The sequence below is a fragment of the Ostrea edulis genome, chromosome 3 (assembly GCF_947568905.1).
Source record: "Ostrea edulis chromosome 3, xbOstEdul1.1, whole genome shotgun sequence".
NCBI classification, from domain to species: Eukaryota; Metazoa; Mollusca; class Bivalvia; order Ostreida; family Ostreidae; genus Ostrea; species Ostrea edulis.
In genome coordinates, this window is record NC_079166.1 from 40588528 (window position 1) to 40601401 (window position 12874).

At 34.0% G+C, this 12874-nt stretch overlaps 1 protein-coding gene across 1 annotated transcript; it reads right to left on the minus strand.

The window, feature by feature from the left end:
• Positions 1–1960: 1960 nt before the first annotated feature.
• On the minus strand, positions 1961–12775 carry LOC130053444 (pancreatic triacylglycerol lipase-like). The gene is made up of 8 exons (XM_056160720.1): positions 12694–12775; positions 10661–10681; positions 10251–10292; positions 9674–9933; positions 5911–6130; positions 4673–4774; positions 2374–2487; positions 1961–2289 (listed from the first exon to the last, which is right to left on the minus strand). Exons 1-8 carry the CDS (start codon positions 12737–12739, stop codon positions 2051–2053), a joined length of 1044 nt encoding a protein of 347 aa, XP_056016695.1. The 5' UTR covers positions 12740–12775; the 3' UTR covers positions 1961–2050.
• Between the last annotated feature and the right edge of the window lie 99 nt (positions 12776–12874).

Sequence of the window (12874 nt, forward strand, 5' to 3'; positions counted from 1 at the left end):
GCACGGATCTCTGGATTTGCGAAATGCATAACGATCATATTTCATATATAATAAAAAAGGTGTGCAATTCTTATAATAAAACTATCATTTTGTAGGGTTTATGAAATAAGCCTAATCCACCCCAGGAGTTTACAGAAATTTGATCATCACTTGATTTATTTCCCCTTGAAGTATATAGGAAGATCCTTTTAAAAAAAGATATTCTTTAAAAAAAAATGTAATTTCAAAATTACAAATCGGGGTAAAAATATACGTTATTACAATATGAAATAAAATTATTCATATGTATACATATTCATTCTTATTGTTTATTAAGAAGAGCGAATGATTCTTCCAAATATAAAAAATAGACTTGTTATCAATTACCAGATTTCATCTATTATATAACAATGAATATTTACCTTTATTGAAAATGTGAAGATAACGAATAGTTACCAAGCTCATGATTCCCATAAAGAATACAGCATTAAGAGGAGGACAAACACGGATCCCTGCACATATTAGAGGTAGGATCAAGCTTCTAGGAGGGGTAAGTATACCCTATCGACCGGTCACACCCGCGGTGAACCATATATCTTTAGCAGGTAAACGAAACAATCCGTAGTAAAAATCAGCATGTAAAGAGGGGCCTAACAATTCGCACACAGATATTCTAATATAACGGTCAAACTCAACTGCCTTGTTTGAGTGCTCAGGACAGGGGCGTTACAAGTTTTCAATATTTATGGTATACGTGTCCTTTTTTTCCCATGAATATTTGTTGGAAGCGATTATCTTCGATTACGTGTGTGTTATGTGTATTTAAAGTGTTTTTCACCTGAAACAACATTATAAACTTTTTCATTGATTCATTGAGTGAACACTTGTAAGCACGAAAAATAGCCAGTACTACCAGGACTAAGAAAACCTAGATCTCATCACCTGGAAAACAGACTGAATTAAGTTCTACGACTCTTAGCTCGCTTGGGAATATACATACATATCTAGTAGAGATTAAACGTTATTTAAATCCTTCAATTTTACAAACAAATTGCGACAGTATCTCCATCATCAACTTCTCATATTAATGCACCAATTTTCTATTATACGAACTGATTCGATACGCAAGAGTTTGTTCTGCATATGATCAGTTTTTATATCGAGGCGTGCTACTGACAAATAAGTTGCCTTTACAATGGTTTCAACAGTATCTTTTAAAGTTACTATTTTGCAAATGTTATGGTCGTTTAACTATTTTAGAAACAAATACCTTTCATAGAGCAAAATTCTGTCTGATACCAATTGCTATTTTCCCCACGATACAATTACAAGAACCTATACGTCGTGACGTACTTTTCCATTGTGACGTCAAATGGTACGAAGTGCACAGGTACATATATGCATCACTAAGTACTAGGATTTTTCTCGGGAAGCCTTAACTGAGCTGCATATTTCTCGTGTATCGAACCACAATATGCTGGTGATAATGGAATATTGCTGCATAAACCCATGGGATGAAAATGATAAGTTGATGATGGATACTTATACGTAATTTTATGTTAGGTAGGGTTCAACTGTTTTATTTAAAGTAAGTGTTTCGCAAATGTTATGTTCGTTATTATGATGGTAATTGCAAATACAAGCTGTCATATGATCGAATGCTGTGTGAAGTGTTTCAAATGAACTGGCTCTTTACACACATATTTTGACTACGGATTACTCTGTTCACCTGATCAACAGAGAGGGTTTACGCGGGTCAACAGGGCATATTTACTCCTCCTAGGCACCTGAATCCACTTCTAGTGTGTCCAGGAGTCCATGCCGGTCCTACTCTTTGGTAATCTCTATAGGAGTATGAGATTTTCTTAACCTTTTCTACGGGATAGTTTTGTACAATCCACAAAGAGAAAACTACCAATTTGCCAGGTTCACAGAAGCAGCAAAAATGGCGTTCTTAGTAAATAAAACATTAAAGAAAACGCCTGATGCATATAGTTTATTAAAGAAACAAAAACATCGATTTAAGGAAATATTTCATGGGTCTGGTCTATACATCTTCATATTGATGGATCTACTCGGAACCGTTTGTTCGACAGTACGGGTAGGCGGTGGCGGTAACGCCGTAGTACATTCCTTCAGATCCTTTCTTAGCATCATAACCCCAGAAGACACACTTGTTAGGACTACATTTAGACTCAAGAAATTTCATATATGTGCATTCACAGGCTCGGAGTTTACACTTGTCCGAGATCGACTCCACGTAATATCCTACAGCTTTCAAATGTCCACAGGCTTTGTGGAATGTTGCCTCTAGAATGAATGAAACATTATCATGAAATAAGATAAAGACCGTTCAATTGTTATCAGATGTTTAGAAATATAGAACTTTCTTACTTTTTAGAGTATGGATCTTAACAGGGTTTTTCGGGTTATAGGTACATCCTGGTTGTCTTCTTCCACCATTGACGTAGATATCAAGATGGCCACATCTTTTCTTCATTCCATAACCTAAATGAAATGGAAGTTTACATCTTATCATATCAAGTAGACATCTACATGTATTTATACTTCACACTCATGATAGGACCATATTTATTAATATTAATGTGATGTAACACTTATACGGTACCAATTTTGATGTACCAGATGTGCATTTCGACAAATAATGTCTTCAGTGATGCTCAAGCCGAAATTTTGGAAAATCGAAATAACAATAAACTTCTAGGATCTAAAAGGAAAACTAGAGTGCCATAAACTGGAGCCAAATTCGTCCAAGGATAAGAGCTATGCATGAGGGAGATAATCCTTAATTTTTAAATGAATTTCTAAATTTTATCACAGCAATTAAATATACATCTGTATTTTCAAGTTAGTAACGAAGTATTTAGCTACTGGGCTGCAGAGACCCTCGGGGACTAACAGTCCACCAGCAAAGGCCTCGACCCAGGGTTCATAATGTAAAACTTATACGGTACCAAATTTGATGCACCAGATGCGCATTTCGAGAAATAATGTAATTTTAATTCTATAACATAATGTTTGAATTTTCTTCAATGAATATGATTGCATGATATACCTGCCAATTGGCATGTCTCTAGAGCTCTGATTCCTGATTTCTTTACAAATGATAAAAGATAAAGACATGCTTTGACTGTGTTCAGTTTGTAATAAGATGTGACTACTCTAGAAGGTCCAAAACGTGGCCGTTATTTTACTGCTGTTGTTTCTGACAGACGTGAACCTTATGCAAAAAAAAACAACAAACAAACAGAAAAAAACCAAAAAACAAATAAAACCCAGGATGTTGCATTTCAGGGGTCTTTAATACAGTAGTAATCGGGAATTTTCTTTAGTTTGCATGATGGATACCAATATCCGTTTTTGAAAAAAAGTCAGTAACATTTGGAAAAAAACAACTGGACCTTATGAAAGAAAGTTACAAGCTTTCCTTTTAGCATTATGCCTCAATGAAAAATTATCTCATAAAATATATCAATTATCAAATTTTAATGGGCTTCCGATGTTTTGCCTTTTAAATCACTGCGTAATTTAAGAACATGTCATTATGATATCTGTTGGAAAATCCTGCTTTAGAATACCTGGTGGGTCTATTTCCGTAAATAAAATCATTTTACACAACCTTAATAACTTTGTTATCTTTGTAATTTAGTGTTATATTTTATTTGTTTTTATTCATACTTCTGGTATAACGATATGCAAGGTGAAGATAACGAACAGTGATCAATCTCATAACTCCTATAAGCAATACAAAATAGATAGTTGGGCAAACACGGAGCCCTGGACATACCAGAGGTGGGATCAGGTGCCTAGGAGGAGTAAGCATCCCCTTTTAACCGGTCACACCCGCCGTGAGCCCTATATCCTGATCAGGTAAACGGAGTTATTCGCAGTCAAATAGATATACAAGACACTAATTAAAGGGAATTTGTAAGGTATACAATGTAAGAACTCATTTTCGATGAATTTGTGCTTTGATAGGATTACAAATGTTTGTATTTTTCTTGGAGTGCCCAATGATCATGTATGCATGTTATGTTTATTTCTTAATTGACATTGATATGAAATTGATTGCTTTTCGTGATGTCACTGATCATTTACTAATTGACATTGATTTGAAATTAGATACTCTACTGGTGTATCTGATAAACGTGTCTAGAATTATCTAATGCGCATGTGCTGAGATGAGACATATACAACATACACCAAAAGAGCGTCAGAGGGACTTTTTCCCAGAAGAAAACAGGATTTTTTGTAAAGTAGAAATAATGTCAATTTAAACCAATCATAGGCAAATATATTACTAAGAAACAAAATTGTTTAGAAAACGTTTAGTCCAAAGAAAGTATGTAATCATATAACAAAGTTTAAATTCAGTGCACATAACCAAGTAGCATTAATCATTTAATATAGTATATCAGAAAACGAAGTACATTATCTATACAATATTTGATGATAAATTAACGACCACTTTTAAGGATATTCGGAAACACTAGTATATGGTCTAATTTTCTGTGAGTTTTATATTTGATAAGTCATTGCTATTCAATTTATAAAACCACAGAACTATCGTATCCAAAAGTTTTCTATAGATCAGCAAAAATTTTAAAACGTTTAATATTTCTTCCATATTCATGCAAGTCAACTAGGAAATGAACGAGCATTATGTTCTCACCAAACGGTCGCGCATCCGTGTGAATGATGTCTACAAATTGGGCGCTTTCTTTGTTGATTGCAAACTTTGAAGTTTCAAATAACGGACTGGCTGGGTCTAGACCTGAAAGAAAAAACAGAACATTTAATATTGATTGAATTTGATAAAAGTATGTTAACAATAAAAGTCGGTTAATTTGTTACAAATTTGGACAATATGCATTATATTCATGATGTAGTTAGTAATTTACTGAAATAATCTGAGCTTACCTGCAAAATGTAACATCATAATTTACACTGGGCAAATAGTTCGTTGTGTGTTTGTGGTGGTAACACTTCGTTTTGTGTTTGTGAAGGTAACACTTTGCTTTGTGTTTGTGAAGGTAACACTTTGCTTTGTGTTTGTGAAGGTAACACGTATACTTGTTTTGTGTTTGTAATGGTAACACGTTGTTTTGTGTTTGTGAAGGTAACACTTTGTTTTGTGTTTGTGAAGGTAACACGTCTAATTGTTTTGTGTTTGTGATGGTAACACTTTGCTTTGTGTTTGTGAAGGTAACACGTCTAATTGTTTTGTGTTTGTGAAGGTAACACGTTGTTTTGTGTTTGTGAAGGTAACACGTATAATTGTTTTGTGTTTGTGATGGTAACACGTTGCTTTGTGTTTGTGAAGGTAACACGTTGTTTTGTGTTTGTGAAGGTAACACGTATAATTGTTTTGTGTTTGTGAAGGTAACACTTTGCTTTGTGTTTGTGAAGGTAACACGTATAATTGTTTTGTGTTTGTGAAGGAAACACGTTGTTTTGTGTTTGTGAAGGGAACACATTGGTTTGTGTTTGTGAAGGTACATGTAACACTTCCTTTTGTATTTGTGAAGGTAACACTTTACTTTGTGTTTGTGAAAGTAACACTTTCAACAAACCAAATTACCCTTACCACTACTGAGAAAAGGTATGGGGTATAGTGAATTGTTAAAGCTTAAGAAACAGTGAAAACAAAGGCTTGAAATTTCGGATTAAAGTGATGCATTATATTCTGTCATTGCAAAGACATGTTTGATCTATTTTTCGGAGGTTGACGGAATTTTTTTGCAACTATGTGTACTTTGATTTGCTCTTCGAATCCTCTTCTAAAGCTAACAAGGTTGAAAACTATATAGATAAGAAATCACTTTGATCATAAATGAAATGATGTATAGTTAATTCAAAGGAGAAAAGATGCACATGTCTTAGATGCTAGGACCAGACTTTAATACCTACCTGTAATACGACCGATCTTTCCCTTGGAATGTTCCCCTGCCTCTGCAGCAGCGTGTGCTCCCAAGCCTTGACCGATGATATGAACCTTGTCCAACGGAATCTTGTTCTTTTCCAGGAATCTATAGACGTAAGCCCCGACAGTTTGAACGTTAGAGGCAGATTGAGCGTAGTTCACTCCCGCTCCCAAGGCCCAGTCAATCAGCAAAACATTGTGTTTCCTCTGAAAATAATCGATCTTTATCATCTCGGTTTTTTTTTCTTTATGGCTAATGATGCTAACATATGTTAAAGACTGACCGGGATCAAAATTGAAATAAAAAAGGTTCATTTTAAAATCATATAACAAACGCAGCTTAGTATCTCCAAAATTCAACCCCCCGAAATTTTTCGGGATTGGTATATCGAAAAACTGAAAAGTGTTTGCTTGCAAACTTACAATTGAATAAAAAAAATATGAAAGCGTTATAAACATTACTGATTATTGGCTTGACCTTTTAATCCCCAAACTTCATATTTTGTGAGTTATTGCATTAGAGTCAACGAAAATTCAACGGTAGAATTTTGATACTAAAAGGACATTTAGTTTGCATATATTAAAACAAGCATATACACGGCTGAGTTGGTGAGTATCATAAATCTGAAAATGTATTCGTCACTTATCTTCTCAACTGAAATGGGAACAAAATGTATTTGTGAAACACTGATGTCCGCATATGACAGCAAAAATAATTATCGTACCCATATGAAATATATGAAAACCCTATCACTTACCATTCAAATGTTATGGCTAAGGTAAATTTTTCAAAAGTAGGTCAAACGCCAAGGGCAAGAGGTTAACAATAATTTGCTACTAAACAAAAGGTCTTTTCAAAATATGAGAGCACTATCAAGATCCATTCAAAAATGATGACCACGGATATAGTTTTTGCGGACAGAGAAACAGACGGATAGACCCATTACGGGACATAAGATATGGTTCATTTTAACAATACTGTACTGTGACTCTTATTTTAGAAATTGTGAAGTCGGTCAATTGGTAGGGTAATTTCTCTCTGCATTTTGATCGAGATGTCAAAAAGGAACTTTAAAAAAAAATGTGGCAAATCTCCTACGTATTTCCAAAATAGAATTACCAGAAGACGCTTTTCTGAACACAAAATCATTGCATATGAATTTATGTTCTACATGCAAATCGGATAAAATGTTCGATGTTTCATGTTTTAAATTGGAAGGTACGTTGGTTGTCTTATATGAATTTGTTGGAACTGTTTAGCAGAGGACTGTTCCTGTATGTAAGACGGTAATTTGTGCTACAGCGTAACTTTATAAATGGTGTCACACTAAAACATTACACCTAGTTTAATGATTTCACACCAATTTATTCTATGAATGCAGCATTTAAATCATATTAAAAACTATTCAAATTCGGTGCTTAATACAGAGACAGAAGATAAAGTCCCGGGTTAGAATAAAAAAATGTGGGCAAAGTTGTCAGTCAGTTATGTGCAGGTGTTTGAATTTATCATCGCTAACCATCAAGGAATTTGATTGAAAATTCATTAGAACACATAAAATCAATTCTGTGGTTCAGAGAGGCCAATTTTCGCAAAAACAGATAAGGGAAGGCCTTTTCACACTTTCATAAGCAACAAAATAGATGATTGAGGCATTTGTTTAATCTCGAACTTGTTGGAAAAGAAACTTTAAACGTAAAAGTTATGTAATTGAATCATGAACACAGTAGACTTTCCTTATCTGGGTCACCAACAACAAAATTTTAGGCAAGGTCATCTGAACTGGAGACTGCAGAACATGTCTGTAACAAATACATAACTGACTATAAATGATTCATTCGGAACATAGGCCGTGTTATATTCCTTCGATTCGGATTTACTATGATTAAAGAGTTAAGGTGTATAGCTCTAAATATAGGGTATCTAAGGTCGCCGTGAGAAAAAATCCAACCAATCAATCACGTGATTGAAAATTCTATTCTGTATTCTAATATATTCGCACAATCTTCATTATATTGTACCACTAAACAAAATGTTTGTTCATTGCAAGAAGCAATTAGAATGTGGAACATTAAATATAATTTTTAAGTGGAATGTCTTACCCTAATTCGTAAATTGAGTTCCACAATAACTTCAAGTTACTGAAATTGTAAAACCTTCTGCACACTCACTATCACAGCCATTTTAACAGGTGCCCAAAAATGATGAAGGACCCAAAACAATTTAGAGGCTCAAATATAAATTTTCATCAATAAGAATTCAATATAGTACATACATTATGCTGATAACAAGACTTTATCAAGGTACACAGTTCTTATTATGTATATTTTTATTTAAACCACATTAACGTAGGTATTTGGCGATTAATGTTCATTCACATGTCGATTTAATATATTCCAGTGAACTTCAAATAAAGGACACCACAGAGTCATCCAGTTCTCCTTCATACTTTCATATTTTATTGAAAGTAGATATCAACGGCAAACTGACAACTCAACTGTATGACAAACGGGATTATTTCAATTCTCCATCGTCAACTTTCCCTATTTATGTAGTAATATTCCGTTATCACCTCCATATGGTGTTTATATCTCTCAACTGATTCGTTACGCAAGAGTTTGCTCTGCGTATGGTAAGTTTTTAAATCAAAGCAGGCTACTGACAAACAAGTTGATAGTGCAGGGGTTCCAACAGTCTCGTTTAAAGTCAGCATTTCGAAAATTCTATGGTCATTATAACGAACTAGTTTGCCAATACAACCTATCATTGGGTCAAATGCTGTCTGACGTGCTTCGTGCCGATTGTTAGACCGTTCTTGGCACACTGATTTTGACTACGGATACCTCCGCTTACAATGTACCTGATCAAGATATAGGACTCACGGAGGGTGTGACCGGTCAACAGGGGATGCTTACTCCTCCTAGGAACCTGATCCCACTTCTGGTATATCCCGGGATCCGTGTTTGCCCAACTTTATTTTGTATTGCTTATAGGAGTTATGAGATTGACCACTGTTCGTTATCTCCACCTTTCTTGTAATAATGAAGTCAATGTATGTATTAGTTACGCTGGTTAAAATGACTGTGCTAAGTGAAAGTGCAGGCGGTTTTACAATTTTCATTTACTTGGAGGTAATATTACAGATCCCTGTTTATGAATTGGGGTAGGAAGTTTTCTACCTTTACTCTTTATTAGTAAATATGAATTAAATTGATACACTGGGCTGTGAATCGGAAGTCATAAACATGCAAGTCTAGTCGGTAAATAGCTCTTTTGTTGTAGCGATGTCTGACTTAAAATAAAGATTATTTTATTTGATTTGATTTGCAAGTGAATTTCAAATGCAAGACGGGAAAATTTAGAACGAATGCGGATTTTCCCCCAGATACAACAGTCTATTACCAACTTTTTATTGTATTGAAAATTCGATAAAATCGGTAATGCGGTAACCTCAAAACGAATACGTGCGGGCCTTAAAACCGTAATATCAATGCATATGGATATGCAATACCTGTATGAAATATATCATATGATCCAAACATGATGTCTGTTTAGAAATAAACATTTTTGGTTTCATATGAATACAATACAATTTGATTTGGTATAAATACAAGTAGCTAATTGATATTTAGACGTTCTCAACAAGTTAAAACTCGGCAGGTGAACATCTTTCTGTTCTAGTTATGATAGCGAACCAGTGTTTGAAAAAATAAAGAATAGAGATAAATAAAGAAATGAAATACTTCTACCTGTCTAAGGGTGTCTGCAAGGTTTCGTATAGCCGGAAGTGACGTATCCACCAAGTAGCCATGGATAATGACGTCAGTCTCTTTGGTTCGATCAAAACTCTTCGGTAGGGCAGTGTTCTCTGATATCTTATCCACTCCTTCAAACCAGACATTTTTCAGCTTCATTTCCTCGGGGCTCTCTGGTCGTTTATTGAAGCGTTTGCTCATACACATCTTGACTGCCAAGATTGCAAAGCATAAACTGGTCGCTCTGACCATTGCTGATTTGCAAAGAAAAATAACAATGTACAATGTATATGGCATGGCAACATTAATGAGTAGACTTTCGTAAATCAAGACGTTAATAATCATCATTGAATTTTGTTTAAGGAAACTATAATCAAATATGACATCAATTAACAGAATGAAAGATATATAACTATATTCACATTCTATACAAAAGGGTTAGTAGAAATACTACTGAAAGGTCGAAAGGAAACAGATAAAAATATAAGAATACTTCAGTTGAGATCTCTCTTGTCATTTAGCAGCTGTTGAAGAGATGGATTTCATGTAACAAATGTGTTTAACAGGTTACCTGCATTGTTCATATTGGATGACATACTGGTTTCGTCACCACCTGAAACGGCACAAATTTATTTTAGTAAATCATTGGAATTTGTTTCTATTTAGCAAGATTACGAACACGGATAAATTTCAAATCATACAAAGAATTCGGAATTGATAATAATTGGGCAAACATGGACCAGACGTGTGATCAGGTGCGTTGGAGGAGTAAGCATACCCTGTTGACCGGTCACACCCGCTGTATTTGTTTGTTTTTTTTTATTCAAAAGGGAAATCATTCCACAACCTCTGCATGAATTTGATAGCCGTGAGTAAGTCATTATGATGAGCCTATCTGTAAAGTATGCAAGTGCCTAATTGTATTTCATCACTTTAATTTTACGCGAAAAAATACAATAAAACTTGTAAATTCATACTCACGTTTGCCAACTCCACTACAGACTGAAAAAAAAAAAGATTTTGCTTAAAACAGTTGTAATATTTTGATGCTTGATTATATAAAGAAAAATTAAACCTAAAAGTCAGACAAGTTTAATTCATTACTCAGTGATTTCTATATCTCTGAATCTCATGTAACTGATTTATATATATATATATATATATATAGAGAGAGAGAGAGAGAGAGAGAGAGAGAGAGAGAGAGAGAGAGAGAGAAAGATAGAGAGCAATTAGATATACATCCGTATTTTCAAGCTAGTAACGAAGTACTTAGCTACTAGGCTGTAGAGACCCTGATAAATTATTCTATATGGCTTCCCATTGTTCATAAGATTTAAGAAATAACGTCAAAAATTCTTGAAAATTCTGACCGCCTCAAAAACGTTTTTATAGATATGCCCATAGTGGGTTTTAAAAGAGACAAAAAGTTCAAAGACATTCTGGTACATAGCAAACACAATAATCTATTTTTTAGAAAAGAAAATTTATGCGAGCTGTGTGGTGCTGAAAAGTGTACTTTATGTCAATATGTCATTAAAACTATAATCAATTTGAGGACTGCAACGGTAACAAATATCATATCAAAAATTATATCAATTGTAAATCCAGCAATGTAGTTTATGGAGTGTTTTGCAAAAAATGCAACAAAATTGTATATGTGGGAGAAACTGGGGTAACTTTATATCAAATGCATGTTTTGAATTTGTCATTTATTAGACGAGAAACTGATGACCCTGTTGCTATTCATTTCTATATAGATTGTCATAGTATTGACGAATATTCTATAATAGGAATTGAAAAACTTTACAAAGATAACATTTATCGTCGCTTAGAGAAAATTTATGGAAGAAAAAATTGAATACTTATGTACCATTCGGAATAAACAAAAGGGAACATTTTTGTCTCTAATAAGTAATACGAAGAACGTGTTATAATAACTGATTTTAACAATATTGATGTATTTACGATTAACTACTTACTCTAATAAATCTTGGTTGTATTCACGTAGGCCAGAAGCGAATTGCTTTGTGAAGAAACATGTCCTACAATTTTGCTACATTACTTACCAAATATTTAATTATATGCATAGTCATATTTCAAGATGTGTCCACGAGGTCGGGTGAGTATTGTTCATTTTATTATTAGACTCTTACCTTTTTCAAATGTTTTTCGCGCAATATCAACTTCGACGTTACTTTTCAATGGTATGATACTTACTGTGACGTCATAGTACTTTTGTGTATGCAGTCTTGCATTACGTTGCTATGACAGATAAATATGCACCCAGGGGTGATAACCCTACTCAGACATGATAATTTGTGATGTCTCCCTGCTAAACAGTCCATAATAGTTTTATTATCCTGAAGAATGTGAAAGTTAAAAAAACTATCACACATTTATTGACTTGTACCATGTATCTGGGTTTTTTTTTAAATTTAAAACGTCAACATATTCGTAATAACTTTCTCTGCAGAAAATTCTGATAACTTTTCAATAGTTTTCGAGGGGTGAAATCAATGTTAACCTCAACTACATACATTTTTTTTTTTAACTCAATGTCATACATTTATTAGATATATATATTAACGAAAGCAAAACATTGAGGTTTGAGAACGTTAAACGAGAGAAAGATTTCAATTGTGACGTCACAGTAGAATGACGCAAAAACATAATGTCAAACGTAAACATTTCGTAACGTATTTCAAGAGAAAAACGTAAACATCAAGTGAAATGCAAAATTGCATTAGAATGGAAATGTATTTCTTTTCGATTGTTATTTGTGACCGTTAATGTTGACGCTGAAGTTTATGATTTACGATCCTGCATATTTTCAATTATTTTTTGATAGAGCTTTCTCGCTTGTGCCATTAGAAATTATGTTATAAAGGGCGACAACACAGTTGTCACCCTGCGCGTGAGGGAGACATCACGAATTGTCTCCCTCCACGTGACCAGCCCTCAACCAATGAAATTGACTGTATTATTCAGAAGGATAATAGCATAAAATATCTTACTGGCTCCGTGGTGACAGTGATAACCATGAGATGAATGTTGTCCCATGTTGCAATCTTCAGAATCAGTATCCCAGTGCGTACTTCATGATGATTCGGAGTTTTTATACTTTTAAACCATTGATTTCTTAATTGCCATATGTTCATCAGTCAATATTAAAGTGACAAAGCAAATGAAAAGTGA